The sequence below is a fragment of the Lethenteron reissneri genome, chromosome 33 (assembly GCF_015708825.2).
Source record: "Lethenteron reissneri isolate LAM-NWPU_2019-01 chromosome 33, ASM1570882v1, whole genome shotgun sequence".
Classification (NCBI taxonomy): Eukaryota; Metazoa; Chordata; class Hyperoartia; order Petromyzontiformes; family Petromyzontidae; genus Lethenteron; species Lethenteron reissneri.
In genome coordinates, this window is record NC_083811.1 from 8,875,761 (window position 1) to 8,893,200 (window position 17,440).

The window sequence follows — 17,440 nt, forward strand, 5'->3', positions numbered from 1 at the left end:
TCAAACACCAAAGTAGTCACTTTTATTACTAATGTTAAGACTATAAGCACAGATCACGTCACACACTGCACTGGAATATGATGACTTCGCGATGTTGATACTGGTGTCTTCCTCAGGGTCACCAATCACAAGCCTCTACCACCCAAGCAGTGTTTAGCATATTACTCGTTTCTTTTTAGTGCATAATTTTCGAACAGAAACATTGCAGGGGTTTGCATAAATACACTGGTTGTTATTTTTTTTTTTATTTCTTGCCACTCCTGCAGCACAACATCCTAAATATGGCAATCATGGATACACCTGTAAACGTTAAAAACAAAAAATCTCACCAAAAGTCCTGATAAACGGGCAGCAGTGGATGCTCAGCGACCCGTACTTTTAAAGGCACATCGTCATTGCGTTTAGAAACGTCATCGAGGCAACGGGGTGCAATTTTCTTTTTAACGCGAGCTCCGTAAGGAAGGCAAATTCCACTCAACGTCTCCAAACGAAGACACCTGGCAGCGGTCACTGAGCATCTGCAACCAAGGCATTTCCCACAACTCTGTCAACTCAAATCCCATCACATTATATCATCAAAAGCCAGCAATGAGATTTAACAGACGTAAATAGCAATTTTAGAATGGCCCACAGCTCACACATATGCCACGTGGCACCACTGCACCGGCTCTTGATTTAATGCCGGTGACTGTGTGCAACTTCAACCGCGCATGTCAGGACGGTCGGTGGAAATTTACCTTTCGTGCGGATTTGGCAAATTATACGGTAATCAGCATTATTTACTTATTTGGTGTTCTTTAGATGTAGCTGAACAAATGTCTCATGACTGCAAGCAGTCATATTGAGAGAGGCCCTCTGCTCACAGCAACTCTGTTTGGTGCTGGCCGCTACCTTCACACAGCGCATGAAGCGCAGTACAAAAGGTACCTTGAGGCCCATCCACAGCCGAGCGACATTGCGCAACTCGGTCGCATGCAAGTTGCCAGTTGCGCAACCGGTTGCTCAAAGTAGAGACGGATTTTTTTTTGAGTGACGTATTTCACCACGTGCGCAAAGATGGTCATTTCAATAACACGGTGTAGGTGGAGCTAACGATAAAAAAAAGTGGAGCTAAATGTAAATGGCGATTTCGAGAGCGATTTGATTGCGCAACTGATTGCGCAAGCGTGGACGAGCCTTCAGAGAAAATGAGGAACATTCAGCTTTGGCGGAGTGGAGATGACTGGGCATTTGTCTCCCAATGGAATGCACACGAACTGAAGTAAAAGGGAAGCATCAAACAAGTGCATAACCCCTCGATGAAATACAGGGAAGACGTTTAAATAAGGTGAAATTACCATTCCATATTTTCCAATAGAGTAACATGTTTCTCAGGGGACAGAGTCAAATAGAATGTTCCATGTGGGAGAATGTTAAGTTGGGGGTTTTTTTCAATGAGGATTTTTTGGGGGGACATAAAAATTATGTTTTACGGCATAGATTTCATCAGATAAGAAAAATGCATGCCTCATTTAGAAATCATTACTATATAGGTATCAATCATAGAAATTGTATACAGTCATGCCTGTATAAAACGTCTAATCTTGTGTATTTTCACCGAATTTCATTGCATGTAATAAATCTCTCAACAAATGCGGCACCGTCGTTAGACCAATTTAACACCACGAACCAAAACCGCGTGTATCTTGAGCGTGGAGCTACAAAATAGCACGTTCTTGGGACATTGGTTAGATCTCTACCATTACTGGCCAAAATGTGTCCATCACACATCACTGAATGACAAGGCATGAGAATGCTTCGTCGACAACGGGCTTACAAAGCTAGAATAAAACCCCAAACATGATCTTGATATATTTTAAACGATATTAATAATACTGATATACCTCATGAGAGCCCTAATGGTCAAGTAATTTCCAGTATTTGCTAAATTGTAGATCGCGCTGACAGAATGTGGCACATTTTAAATTAGTAAACACGAACAACAACAACAACAAACAAAAATACCCCTACAAATAATCAAGTAGTAAAATGCATTAATTGCATCCCGAGTGATACACATCAGCAACAACAACAAATCCACGGAGACACCAAATGTGTTGAGAATCCTGCGTTCGAGCAAGCGGCCATTGCGTTCTGTGAGAGCGGCGAGTGGATCCTGTCGGGACGTGTTCTAGCCTTCCACGGTCAGACTGCAGCATGGCATCTCACTCCATGTGCTTGTACTTGGTGAAGAGGTTGTACAAGACTCGCAGGGTGGATTTCAGGTCCAGGTTTACGACATCTGAAAAGAAAAAAAATTGTGGGAAAAAAACCATTGAGAATGATGTTCTGAAAATTAAAATCAGAATCTTAATCAAGACTGGAGGAATCCAATGACCTATCAAGCTCTTTTTCACAAATGTCCAAAAACAGCAAGTAAGTTAAAGGATAGTAATAGGTTTTTACCCTTTCAACTGGTACAAAAACTGACACCTTTATACAAGGCATCATGTTTGCAATAACCACAACACAAGCAGTCAAAATGCAAACAAAAAGAAACTCTGATAATGATAATGATATGCACTGTCCTTGAAGTTGATTGGTCCACACCCGAGACAGCTTTTCTTAGAGCCTAGTCTCCATTGGTGTTGGACCAGATGATGCCAAAAGTTAAAGGACTTTTTTGATACGGAGTGGCTGTGTAGCCTTGTAGTCGAAGAATGTATTATCAAGAGCATTTTAATGGGACGGTGAGAAAAAACAACAATTTCAATATTGCCCTCTGCTGACAACATAGCCCAACAGCAGCAGCCATCTACGACACCTTTAATGGACGGTGTTAACCCACCAAAGCACTATCCAGGCTCTAACCTGCTTAGCTTCCGAGATCTGATGGGATCTAGGAATATCGTCAGTGATTCTGTCAGTGGTGTTGCATTAAACTGTGGCTCAAACTTGATGAATAACCCACGTAATAATCCACTAACAAAATATTTGCCAGGGCATGAACACCCACGTGTTGATCAGTGTAAGGGGCCAAACTGTCAAAAGGTGTTGTCATATTTGGCACAATTTATTTGTGTCAGGAACATCCAATGAGTATATCTCAGTTACAAGGATGTTTGTGTATCAGGTCTCTGCCAAATTACTCAGAATGGACCTGATCTCATTAGATCTCAGAAGATAAACTTTGATCGGTAACCACCGTGCAGAACAAAAACGAATTCCATAGGCTGCTGCAGAGCTACGTTGTAAGCAGAGGGTGTTGCAGAAAATTCCATCGGTCTGCCCTGTTAATGCTCCAACATCGACAGTCCCACCTTCACAAACCCTCGCTGACCAACGCGTTGGAAGCATGGTCCAATAACCCCCGCTACCCGCACCTCGTGGGGAGGCCCTCATCCTACAGTGAGGGCTAATGAGAGGGCTGCACTTGTATGTGTTGCTCATTTACAAGAATATCCCCATCTCGGGGAGGAAAGCTTGATGTATATATGTACGATTAACTTATTTTGCACCGTACGCAACCGTGCAAATCGGACGTGCGGGGAAGGGCAACAAACTAAACATATGACGATGCGGTAACCACAGCGCAGCGTTCGTGAAAGCATGGTGATCCAGTGGCGAGGGGAGCCTGACCTTCGGGACGCGCTTTGGGCTTGTTGAGTCCCGCGTCCTGCATCAGCTCGAATGCAAACGACACGTTGTGCACCTGGAACAACAACACGGCACGGTCATTTCCAATCGTGCCGCCGGCAGAGAAACCGACGCTCAGCAGAAACGAAACTCTCCACCCCGTTCGTGTTTTCTTACGTTGGCAATCAAGACTGGGATATGGATTTTTCGACATCTGGTGACGAGATGCTATCTACCTCGCCTGCTATGCAGGAGCTGGTGGGTTCGACCCCTACTCTCACGCACGTTGATTTGGAGTTTGCATGTCTCTCTCCCCGTGGTCAAGTGGATTTTTCTCAGGCTCCTCTGGTTTTTCCCTTACATTTTAGATAAAATGCGTTTAGAGTATTTGGCTGCCATAAATGTCCACGTGATAAGCCACTTCATTGAGCTATCATTTGTGGCCAGGTCACCTCTTAAAAAGAGTGATATAGCTCAGTGGGCCATATTTGGTAAGATCAACATTGTTAAGTCCAGTTTATAAAATAAATAATAAAATAAATAATAAAATAAACATCTGTTGTTGTGTTGTTGAGCAGCAAGTATAGTGTGTGAACTTCGTAGTTTTGTGGCCAACAGCAGTAACTATTATCTGACCCAGTCCTGGGCCTCTCCTAGGTCGAGTAAACTGAGTACCTGGTGCAATGTGTAAACATCATCACTCGAGAAACACAATCCGCCAGGCGTGGTGCTGGCCACCCTCCCCCTCGTGTGCCATGCTGGCCTCCGTAGGTGCTTGCTAACAGCACTTGCCTCAACAGTCTGTTCAGGCTACATTGGGAATCTTTAACTTTGTATGAATGTGGGAGGAGAGGTGGTGAAGTGGATAGCGCACTGCTCTACAAACCCAGCCTCCTGGGTTCAATTCCCAGCCACAGCTAACACCCGTGGCGAGGGATATCTGAACTGATCCAGGGTCTCCCCTGGGTCGATGCAGCCTGTGTATGCACCTGTGAGTATTTAAATGTATCTTTCACCGTATTACCTTCTGCTCGAAGCCCTCCGGAGTGAGGAAGAAGTTATGCAGCGGCACAAAGTAATCTTCCAGCAAACCCATAAGAAGCACGAGGTACACTCCATCTGCAAACTATCACCGCACAAAGAGACAACGCGCGTGATATCAGTTTCATGGTTTACTTTGGGAGGTACAATTCAAGACACTGACAGGTCGGCAATGTTCGCGGTGCTCAACTGCCTGACATGTCTCTCTGCCACTTGTCTCCTTGGTCTTCAACCCCGACACCGCTCTGCTGTGTGATCAGGTAACGCTAATTGACGAGCTTTACTGGGCTTCTAATTGACATTTACGTCAGAATGAGTACTGTTCCACAACCCGTTGTCAATTCACTTCCTTGTTTTGAAAGCCTTTCCACGCCATGACGGTCGTGGTGGTTGTTTGACCGTACTTCACCACACTGGTCAGCATGGGTTGAAGGGACGTTTCAGATATCAGTCACGACTGATGTTAGCTCTGGCATGGAATCAAACCATCATTATTGGGTTCATAGGGCAGAACACTAACCACTACTTTACTGCTTCCCAAAGAATTGCTTTATTTGATTAAAAATTGTAACATTGATGTGACGATAACGTATCTTGCTTGTGGACAGCATCAAAATGTATACCTCCTTTCTGTTGACTCTGATGAATGCCTTTAGAATGCAGTGAATGAGGCAGGCAGACAGTTGTAATAATAACCAATGCATAAATCACAGCGAACTAGCATTAGTGGGCATTTAATCAGAAGTAATTTTGCTTTTGGTAAATGGAAAGCCACTCAATATACAAGGGGTGCGACAGTGGTTCCCGCTCTGCGCTATGAACACGAGTTCCATTCCCGCCATGACAAACATCAGTGCCGAGTGAAATTTGAACCGACTACACGCTCATCAACAAGGGGAAGTATGGTCAAACAACCCCCGCTTACACTCTATGGATGTTGGGGAAGCCTTCCCTACCGCAGTGGATTAACAAATGCATGTAAGGAATTTTATTCTCCTAACATCTTAACGGAAACCCAATGATTGTCTACGAGTGAGTGACATCATGGCAGTGACATCCACAGTGCATGGGACTTGGAGAAATGGGTGTCAGTAAATCCTTCCTGGAATAAATGTAAACACTGCATCTGGGAGATAACAAGCAGCGATGATGAGGGGAACACAGTCAAATAAATGGAAAAAAGTATGGCCCAGTCTCGACACTTGTACGTTAAACCCCAACATGGAAAAAAAAAACACACCTAATGCAGAGAATGTTCTTCGCGTATTTTGCAAAAAACCCCTTCGTCGAGTTTACATGGACTTCCAGCGAGTCACGCGCAAACCTTGCCTTACAGCGGCTTGGATGCGTGGCGCATAGAGAGAAACGTCTGAAATGACGCCGTTGTGACCGAGGTGCAAATAGAAAACACAAAACACGACTCTGACCTGTGAGTCCAGGTCAGTGACCTCAAGGTTCAACTTGTTCAGCTGCTTGTTGACAAATGTGATGAGCGACTGCGAAAAAAAAAATTCAACAAGTAAAAATAACATTCCTCAGCGCAGCGCTGCCCTTTGATGAGTGCCGGATTAATGTTATCAGGGCCCGCACACCAGAAAGGTACGAGCCGGAAAGGGATGTTTAGGAGGAAGAAGCAAACATGTTTTATCCTGACAGCTCAGGCCTAAGCAGCCAAAGCCTTGATCTGTCTGGCCAAAAAAATTGTCAAGGCGCAAGTTTGTCCAGAAGAAAATCGGCGAGCGGGAAGAATGGGATGACGAGACGCAGCCTCCGGATACCTTCTTAACGACGTTGAGCTTCTCTGGGGCGTGATCGAAGAGCGTGTCGAAGGCGTCGCGCTCTGTGGGTTCCCACGCCACACACGCATCACAGAGCGCCCACTGTAACTAAGGCGTTCATCTAGGAGCTTGTGAAGCTTCGAACAAACACGGTCACCGCATCGCGCGCGCACTTTCAGATGCACTTCTGCGGCCGTCTGGAACGCTCTTCCTTCCGACATTAGCAAGCCACTGGGGTTATGCACTTTCAAATCCAGATTGAAAACTAATTTCTTTAGAAATGCTTTTTCTTTTTAGTTTGTTGTCCTTCCCACACACCTCCGATTAGCACGGTGCCAATGCACATGTGCTGCGCTGCTTGTGATCAGGCACAAGTAGCGCAGCACATGTGACTGTCGCGAGCCGATCTGATCTCAAATGCTCCACCGTGCTTGTCAGTTCTCATGCATGAGTTCGACTGCTGTTGATTTTATTTCTCTCCGTGTGCTTCTACCCTGTCTCTTGTCTCTAGTCGCATTCACTGTCCTCATGTACTATTTGCTGTGGAATTTTGACAAATGAAATATTAAACAAACATCGCTGTGCCTGCAACGACTATAATTAACCAGTTCATTACAGAAATGCATTTCACGAGTTCCAGGTGTGTAACAATGCAGATTAATTGATTCGAATTAATTCCTACGCGAATGATGATGCATGCATTGGGCTCTGTGTGTACGAATCAGTTTTCTGATTCATATTTGTTGCATGTGAGTCCTCATGACCCCAGCTGCAACTCGAGGAGCTATATTCACCACAACATTCATTTTAAATAAACATTTGCTACTTGAATAAAATCATAACAATTTATTGAATTACGACAGGGAGGTGAATGCACATGTATAAAAATGTATATTTAACAACTCACCATATTTTCCAGTCATGTCTCTGTTGGGAAAAAAATGTTTAAGGATGAAAGAAATTTACAATGACTACTGCATTTTCATCTGGCTCTACTCGCTTCCATGAACTCTCCGCTTCAGCAACCAGCGCTTCCTGCCAAAAAGCCCCCAGTCAACCTTCGCTCGGTTCAATCTTTCCTGCTGCCTGCATAGTGTGGAACTCCCTTCCTCCAGACATCCGTGCTGTAGGCTCCCTGCCCATATTCTAGTCCAGCCTCAAGACTACCTTTCCTGTTCTAGATTTGAAGTTTTTGTGACTGCAAGGGTCCATACTCTTTGGTTTTTTCGGTAAAGTCACGTAGGTAAAAAAAGAAAATAAATGAAATCACGACGTTTCGGAGGCAACACAAGCTTCCGTCTTCACCTGAAGACCTGAAGACGGACGCTTGTGTTGCCTCCGAAACGTCGTGATTTAATTTATTTTCTTTTTTTACCTACGTGACTTTACCGAAAAAACCAAAAGAGTATGTACCTTTCCTGTGTCTACCACTGTCACTTTTGCTCTATAAAATAAATACCAGTGTGGTTCAAGCCACGGTGCGAAGATGCTAACTTCCTCGCCTGGTATACACGAGACATTGTGTTTGATCCAGACCCTGACGTCTGTATATTTGGAGTTTTGCATGTTCTACCTGTGGTCATGCAGATTTTTGTCCGGGTCCTCCAGCTTTTTCCCTCCACATTTAGAAACATGCATTTCAAGTATTTGGCTGCTATAAATTTCCACGTGATAAGCCACTTCGTTGGGCTATCATTTGTGGACAGGTCGCTTCTGAAAAAGAGCTTGATAGCTCAATGGGCCTTACCTGGGAAAATAAAAAAAATAGTTTAGTTAAATTTTTTTTCATTTTTGTTTCATTCCCAGGTGAATATAGTATGCCCATTTTTTTCGAGGATTCCCAAGTCCCACTGCTTGCGTAGCGTCTGAATATGCTGTTGCATGTGGAGGCTCTATATATGAATCTAAAACGCACTGCGCGTGTAGTGACGTGCGCTCACTCACTCGGTGGTACTCGTGATCTCCTCTGTGACTCTGTGGGAAGCGAGGCAACCATCCCTCTTCTGTGAAAGAAAAGAGATGTTTACTAATAGCCTACAAAATTAGACCAGTACTCATTTGTTTGAGGCAGATCTGAGTAAAATTAAATACACCATAAAAATGCAAAAATTTACTACTAAAAATAATTTAAATAACATTAATATGCACTAAAACAACGATTTCCAAGTGTAAAGAAAATTAATGCAAAATTGAGAATTAAAGCATGGGATGAAATAGAAGAATGGGAAAATGTATTGGTACAAACTAAACATGTATTCAATAACAAAACTAAAAACTGCTATTTCAATTGTATTTGAAATTAAGCACAACCATGATTCCAACACAGTGCAACATCCACACAGCAATTACACTTGCAGAGTACATCCTAATGAAATAAATGTTGATCAACCCTTTATATGCTCATGCAGATGAATAATTCTCGATTTTTTTACTGTGGCAACATTGTTAATTTTCACAGAAATGCAGGTTTGTTTTTTTGCTATAAAAGCTTATACACCTTTTCAAATGAGCCATTCCACAGTGCCTTGTGAAAACCAAATAAAACCTACCAAGAGAAAAATAGCTCTCGAAACATTAAAAAGAGCATCAAGCTATGTAATTAATGAAATTTAAATAATAGTAATGATTCTGGGTCACACAATTCACTTGGTAAGCAAGTTTCTTAGCTTAGGGCTAAAGAAACAGGAACCCTGATGCCCAAGATCATTTTAGTTTGAGTCAAGATTGGCCATGCAAGCAAATAAACCAGAGGTCTAGGACTACCTCATTAAATGAATAAATATTCCATGGTAGCTGCAGCATAAATTAACACGGTGCCACTTGAAACACAGCACTCTGTCAAAGTCCGCCGCTAATGCGCTACTCCCACAAAGCGTAAAGCTGTCATTATAATTTCACAAAGGCGTGCATGGAAAGATGTAGCCGCCAAATACTTCATAACCTTCCCGTTGTCTCACAGGATCTGCATTTAGACTCTCATCAGACTTTGCCTTTCTCAAAAAGTGCGACGTAGCATCCAAAGAAATAGCCCTCTCAAGAACGACTGCAACATTGGTTGTAAATTAAACATGTCACCGTATATTATATTATATTAGTATATTATTATATTAGGATATTACGATATTATTTTATTATTTTATTATATTATTATATAATTTTATTATATTATTTTATTATGTTATATTTTTATTATTTTATTACTTCCCTTCTACGTGACTTTACCGAAAGAACCAAGAAGATGTCACCGTACTTCACAAATAAAAAAAAATTACATAAACCAACGAAAAAACGATATATCCAGCCTAATAAACGCATAAATCCAAGTTGTGGTTTTGGCATCTAACCTTATGATGCAGACCTGAAATACTTTCCACTGTTCCAGTAGTCATTGTCTGGAAGACAGTGTGCAAGCAAGAATGCGTATTTGCTCACAAAAGATTACTTTTTTAATCTTAGGGGCATAACATTTTAAATGTTGTTTAAAATCAGGCAGGACATATCATACCGGGTCTCTTAGAACCAGGGTTTCATCCTTAGGACAATCATAATATTACTACTACTACTACAGCAAAACAGAGTTCCTACCTGTACAACGATGACCTGGACAGACACGTTCTCTGGCAGGCGGATTGGTGCATGGAACTGGATGGCGAGTGCCACCAGCAGGTGAAGGATGCCCACCAGGTTTTTGGAATGAATCACTGCAGCACAGAGAGACATATCAACGTGGATCACAAATAGTAGTGGCCAGGTCAGCAAAGTGGTCAAATTCGTTTTGCCACTAAGTCTGTGTGCATCTAGTCGATGATTCAAGTCCTGGCAAATGCCTGGTGAATTATAAGCATGCTGTAAAGCAGACGTCGAAAACACACTGCAGCATCGCTTTCTAGAGAGGCCACTATATTCAGCTGGCATAGCCAAGAAATAAAAAGTGCTGAAAAGTGCACAAAGAGGCATGGAGAGATGCCTGCTTGGCATATTACACTGAGAGCGAGGAAGAGGAACGCATGGATTAAAGAATGTACTGAACTTAAATACATCATATTGATCGGGCAGGATGTCGCTGGAATGGATGATGGCTTGTGGTCAAGACTAATGATGTAGTAACCAAAGGCAGGATCACGCCACCTAAGATATGCATGTGAGCTACAACTGCCTTGTGTGCAGGTGCTAGGTGGATTGATACATCATAGGATCGTGATAGCGACGGCTTGGGGAGGCCTTCATGCAGCACTGGACAGACTACGGCTGAAGATGACAGACACAAATACACAACCTGAAACCAACCGACAAAAAACGAAACGATTACATTAACAAACAAAAGAACGACCACACATTTTCCACCCTGCCCTTCTGTAACGGCTTCACCACCAGCAAGAAAGTCCCGGTCTCACGCGATCGCACAGTCCCAGCGCATTGGCCAGCGGCATCCGACGGTGAACTCACGCTCCACGTTCCACTTGATGTTCCAGTTGCGCGGCCGCAGCACGGCGCTCACGGCCTCCAGCACCGTCTGCAGCTTGTGCTTCTGCGCCACCTCCGACTGCGTCACCTCGGCCACGTTCAGCTTCTGCTTCCCCAGCTTCTCTGCACAGGCGGGGGCAGCACCGGCGGTTACCGGCGTTCCTCTCAGCCCCGCGGACGGGTTCTCTGTGCCAGAGACGGCGACTCAACCGTTGCTGCTACGGGACCCAATTGAGAAAATGAGGTGAGTCGTCTCACGTGCTTTTGCTGCTGATTAAGGTTGCAGTGTGAAATATATACACCGTGTGGGTTTTGAGGGGTTATTTGACTTTACTTCACCGCGCTGGTCATTGCGGGTTTGCCAAGTGGTTGTTGGGGGGGGGGAGGTGAGGTTGGATGGGAGGTGGGGAAGTTGGCCAGGATTGGTTCGGATATCACCCGCCATGGATGTTCGCTGTGGCTGGGAATCAAACTCAGATCCACACCTGGGTTCAGGGTGCAGTGTGCGATCCACTGTGCCAATGCTCCATCTCCCTTGGAAAAATTAAATTTGGGCTTTTGTTCGTAAACCATTCTCACCCATATTACAAATAACGACTGAAACATTATTATCGCGACTCCTAAACGCTTACCATTACAATGTAATATTCAAGTCAAGGAAAGCTTTGAAGGTGCCTTTGCTTTGTGTTCTTCTGCAGAAGTTCACTGCCATCTAGTGGACAAGTTCGCCAAAGTGCGGTTTACCACCAAGTCTTACCGCCTGTGGTGACTGTAGGGGTGGGATGAACCCATACAAACTAGCATGCAATATAAATGTGTACGAATAAAAACTACGGATTATTTACGTGATTCAATGCACGTATTGCAACCTTAGTAATTATATTCATGGAGGCGTAGTTACTACGCTCCTATGGTAAACTATAAACTAAACTATTTATTTTATCAGATAAGGCCCACTGAGCGATACAGCTTTTTTCAGATGCGACCTGGCCACAAATGAAAGCTCAACGGAGTGGCTTGTCATCACGTGGACATTTACAGCAGCCAAATACACGCAACACAGGTTTCCAAATGCGGAGGGATAAACCAGAGGACCCAGACAAAAATCCACACCACCACGGAAACATGCAAACTCCAATTATACAACAGGTGTCAGGGTTAGGATCGAACCCATTATGTCCTGTATACCAGGCGAGGTATTAACATCTCACCAGAGGCCCCATGTCAGCACTATACCCCTCCCCCACTGTTTATTTTACCAATTGGTAACGGAACCACATGGGATTTTATTGGGGCGATACAACATCTGTTTCAGCTTTGCACTTTAATAGAAAGAAAAAGGGGAAATCGTCCAAAGTTAATGACGGCTTTTGGCTCTTGCACTCAATAAGCGGCAGTAGCAGGCCAAGTTTATCTGAATCCAATGTATACCCTCGGAATCCATTAAGCGTTTTTAAATACCGAATACTGCCACCGGGACAGCAGGGAAACGTTGCATTGCAGGGTTCTGCTGGTAAGAAGATAATGATTTTGTGTAGCTCACCGATGTGACCATTGAATATTAAACTGAAACGCCAATTCTTCAAGAAGTTTCCAGCACACGGCGTGACATGCCATCTACTTCTTTCGTACGGCTGATGTAGATGCAGAGCAACAACGACAATTTCACATTCAGCTGGTCAAGCCAGATAACTGTCAGGAGCAGGGGAGTGGATCGCCCTGTCTCCTTCATAATTGTGGAACGGGCATTGCGTCATCATACAGTTGTACCGTCTGTTCTGGATGACCACAGTCGCAAACTACTGGAGAGTTTTACATTTTAAAATTGTGCATCATGTATCAACATCTGCCATGATTTGTGCAGTGAATGCGGTTTAGGGTGGACCATGCGATTCGTGGAAAATCAAACAGGGATCTTCTGCAACTTGGGTCTTTCATGTGAAATGCCAAACTAACAATACGCGGCACGACCCAAAGACGTGAAAGCCCACGCAGTAGTAAAGACAACTTACCCAGGAGCTTCTGAAGAACCTGCCCATCAAAAAGATCATCCTCGAGGCTCTTGACGATTATCCTGTCTTCTGCAAGCACGTCATTAATCCAGTCTATCAACACCTGAGACACACGGTCAAACACGTCATGTCACTCGCAATCATATTTCATAGGTTCTAGACACGTGGCCACCATGGCGTTAGCTTGCAGGCATTAATAGTTCCGGCCCTATGTTAGCAATTATATGTACAAAGGCCTGTCGTCTGTGCTTTAGACCATCAATAACCAAATACAACATTTTATATTCATATACTGTGTTTAGAATGTTTATTTTATTTTATTAAATGGCAGCAGTGCTATACTATGATTGTGCTTTTCTTTACACAAAGTGTAAAACTTACCACTTGTTATGCTGGCTTTCTAGAAGTTGATTCAAAGAATCATAAAGTAGCCTTCGTCTGACTCTGTGAAACTTGGGCAGTAACACTGAACCATGAGAATTCTAAAGCTGCCATTAACTCTAAGCCACTAGCAATTGCATTAAACCCAAAGAATGTTCACGGTGACAGTCTAGCGTTCCATGCACGATTGAGTCATTTGATGTGTGAGTGCATGTGTGTGTGCGAACACGTAATTTTAATCCCTTGTGAATGCGCCGCTGGGGGAAGGCTTTTCCATGTCACATCCATCATGGGGGTTGTTTAACCATACTTCACAAAACTGGTCAGTGCAGGTTGGTGAAGTGGATGCCCAGGATGGGTTAAAATATCCCTCACCAATGTTGTCAGCCATAGCCAGGAATTAAACTCGGGTGACTAGGTTTATAATGCAGTGCACTACGCCTTTTGGCGTCCTCTGGTGTAGCACCAATTGAGACGAGGCTCAAAAGAAAGCCGTATCTGGTGTGGACCAATCAGTTTCAAGGACAATGCATATATTATCAGTGTTTTTTGTTTGCATTTTGACCACAAGTATTGTGGTTAATGCACACATGATTGCTTGTAAAAAGGTTTCAGTTTTGTTGGCAAAAAAGGGGGAAACCCTATCATTATCAATGCATTACTACACAAAAAAAACTGTTAAAAAGTTAAACATTTTTTTTTACCTGTATAATAATGATAGTTGCCATAAATGAAACACAAGGCGGTGAGAGTTCCATGTTAAATTATCGTCATTACAACACAGTACACACACCGATGCTTCCACAGACCTTAATCAGCTCCTGCAGCTTGGGGTCCCTCTTGGACTGCGCGTCGATCATGGTGCGCTCCTCGTTCTCCTCTGAGCGAGAAAGACAGCGGCGCTTCAACAGCATGACCGGGGCCACGCGCGCACGGGCTACGTGCACATCAGATCCTGAGCGCGGATATCAACGTGCGTGCGAATGGCTTGTCCCCAATGCGGGCTGATCCGCACGCAATGCGGTTAAGAATCAATATACGGTATTCACTCTTCATTCTGATATTAGGGAGCCACTGGAACTGCTCTGTACTTTGAAACAAGTATAACCCGTAAAAACAAAGTTTTTCACTATAAATCCTTTATATGCGTGGCGGCTAGAGTCCTCTCGTTCTCTGGCTTGAGATGGCTGCCACCTATGGGTCAGATGATTGCATTGCACCATTAAGCAATTGGTAATTAAATTTAATACTTTTGTCCTAAAAAGTGTAAAATTTTGGGAAAAAATGTTCACGAACATTAATTGTCACGCACAACGAGTGTGTGTGGAAAATGTCAGCTCGATTGGATCACGGGAAGTGGGTTAAAAAACGACCGAAAGATTTGCACGGTCGTAAGCAAGCAAGCAAACTTAATATAAAGGATTTAAAAATGTAGATTTACAACTTATTTCTTTAGAACTGCTTTTTGTGCCTAGTTTGTTGTCCTTCCCCTGCACCTCAGATTAGTGCGATTGGCAACGTAAGGTGCGAAAAAAGTTCAACATACATACACAGGGCGCAACAGCAGTGAGATGTTAACTACCTCGCCTGGTATACAGGAGATATTTGGAGTGTGCATGTTCTCCCCATGGTCGTGTGGGTTTTTCTACGGGTCCTCCAGGTTTTTCCCTCCACATTTAGAAACATGCGTTTAGAGTATTTGGCTGCTACAGATTTCCACATGATAAGCCACTTTCTTGAGCTATCATTTGTGGCCAGGTTGCTTCTGAAAAAGAGCTATGTAGCTCAGTGGGCCTTACCTGGTCAAATAAAATGAGTTGAGTTTATAGTTTTACATAGGGGCATGGTAACTATGCATCGATGAATAGAATTACCAAGGTCCCGATACGTGCATTGAATCGCATAAATAAGCCATGGTTTTTATTCACATTCATTAAATTGCATGCTTTTATGGGTTCATCCGACCCTTACAGCCACCACAGGTGTTGCCATGTACCGCAATGTTAAGAATAAATTACATAATTGAATCGCTATCATAATTCTCAGCAATTCATCATCATAACGCCCCGGGGGGAGGGGAGGGGTAAGGGGGTTAATGTTTACTCCTTTAGTGTACAGCAGCAATAGCAGTGGGCAGTCATTTGCACTCAGGCTGCATAGCTTGCGTTGTAAGCTTTGCACCCCAGAGAGGACTTTGACTCGTTAAATAAACCACTCCATAAAATGGAATGTTCCATCGCCCTCTTTGGTGAGCACGGGTGCTGCCGGTTGTGAGGACTCTGCCATCCAGAACGTATGGAGGGATAACTTAAGAGAAGGCCATTCACACACAGGTAGTTTCCACATCAAGGATGAGGGTGTGCCTCTCTCCCAGAATGCTTTCAGCTCAATACTTCCATGCTGGCCACACGAGCCAAAGAAGTCAGGTGGGTGTGAATGAAACACTGGTCGGAGACAAAATAGGTCGTCAATTCCACAGAATATGGTCTAGTAATGTTTCTAAATCCACTGGTACTCAATATTAAAGAGGACAGTTTTAGTATATCAAACATAAAAGAAAATACATTTATGGTTGAAATACTTTTATTTTTGGTTAAATGTGTACTTTGATTTGCAGTTCCTCTTGAGACTTTGAAAAAGTCTTCAAAGTATCAAGAGGTCAACTATACATTTTTGTTGAGGTCGGGTGGTTCAGAGGTCAGACCAATCGGCCAGAACTGGTGAGATTCTCGGTTCAAATCGAAGATTTGCTTGACTGAAACCAGGTTTTCAAGTGCAGTTATTTGATGGTCTCAGCACAATGACCAAACACATTCCTGCGGAGGGAGCTGGTAGGAACGTTGGGTTGCTCGGTCAATGGCCAGGGTCAACGGCTGCGTGGTGTATTCCCCAAATATGCCCGACTGTGAGGGCGGACACAAGCCGACGTGAGTAGGTTAAATGTTGAGTTTTATAAAGGCACCACGGGGTGACCATGCCCCTCCCCACCCAGCCCCACCCCTCCCACCCTCCACCCAGCCCCACCCTCCCCAACCAGCCCAACCCTCCCCATCCAGCCCCTCCCCACCCAGCCCCACCCTTCCCACCCTCCACCCAGCCCCACCCTCCCCAACCAGCCCAACCCTCCCCACCCAGCCCCTCCCCACCTTCCCCACCCAGCCCCTCCCCACCCTCCCCATCCAGCCCGTCCCCGCCCATCCCCACCCAGCCCCACCCTCCCCACCCAGCCCCTCCCTGCATGACGGACGGACACAATAATCCCCTGTGGGCTGGTGGAACCAGTGGGTTCCTACCAGTAAAAACCCATGCCATTAAACCTTGTGCCACACTTAATTTTTTTTCTAAATTCCAGCTCTGATGATAAAAAAATCCTCGCATGTTATGAACATTACTTTCATATGCAAACCAGGTGGGAAAGTGCTGGCCTCTACTCGAAGTACAAGTGGCAAAGTGAAGGGATCTCAGAGGTAGCATGGTGATATCTGCTTCTGTGGGTCGTTTTATAACATGACTGGTTGCACTGCTTTGCAAAAGATCTAGAAGGTCGTTTTGTCCAATGACACAACACCACAAAACAGGATCAGTTTGCTTCCTTTTGAACATTACAACTTAGCAAATAAATGAAATAAATTGTCATTTTTGCCCACGTGATTAGTGGCTCTTTCGGGTGGTGTAAGATTAGAAAAAATGTATAATCATATCAACACGATCTAACAAAAAAGAGACAAGTTATGAATCATGATAGACATCTGCTCATATAACAATTAAAAGCCTGAGTCTGCACAAACCTTTTGTCAGGAGGATCCTGTTGAAGATTTTTGGCCAATGTTTTGAACATTTTTGTGCGTGGGAGGAAACCGGATTACCCGGAAAAAAAAAACAATTATATAAGGGGACAACACACATACGTTTCTGTGCCCCTGTAGATGACTGGAGGTATGACGCGCACAAGTAGCCTAGTGTGGTTGGTATGGGCCCTCGTAAACGTTGAAACAGTAAAGATGCAGCCCTGCAATTCCTTGTTTACGACACTGCTAGAAGCTCTCCACGAGACAGAGCTCTAGAGAGCCCCCTCCAGAGGCTATTTTGCCTACTCTTCCACACTGACATGGGGCGCCTGTCCAATTCCCCCGTCCCCCCCTCCCACCC

The 17,440-nt window shown here is 44.1% G+C and overlaps 1 protein-coding gene across 2 annotated transcripts in view; it reads right to left on the bottom strand.

The window, feature by feature from the left end:
• The window catches only part of LOC133350315 (beta-parvin-like), a 28,006-nt gene continuing 10,566 nt past the window's right edge, over positions 1–17,440 (bottom strand). For both annotated transcript variants that reach the window (XM_061564526.1, XM_061564527.1), the window contains exons 3-13: positions 14,101–14,171; positions 12,911–13,013; positions 10,881–11,021; positions 10,020–10,135; positions 8,379–8,437; positions 7,342–7,361; positions 6,435–6,496; positions 6,084–6,152; positions 4,640–4,741; positions 3,619–3,691; positions 1–2,281 (exon numbers count right to left, since the gene is read on the bottom strand). In XM_061564526.1, coding sequence (XP_061420510.1) covers positions 2,205–2,281; positions 3,619–3,691; positions 4,640–4,741; positions 6,084–6,152; positions 6,435–6,496; positions 7,342–7,361; positions 8,379–8,437; positions 10,020–10,135; positions 10,881–11,021; positions 12,911–13,013; positions 14,101–14,171 — 893 coding nt within the window. In that variant the 3' untranslated portion in view covers positions 1–2,204. The remainder of the gene's footprint in view (positions 2,282–3,618; positions 3,692–4,639; positions 4,742–6,083; positions 6,153–6,434; positions 6,497–7,341; positions 7,362–8,378; positions 8,438–10,019; positions 10,136–10,880; positions 11,022–12,910; positions 13,014–14,100; positions 14,172–17,440) is intronic.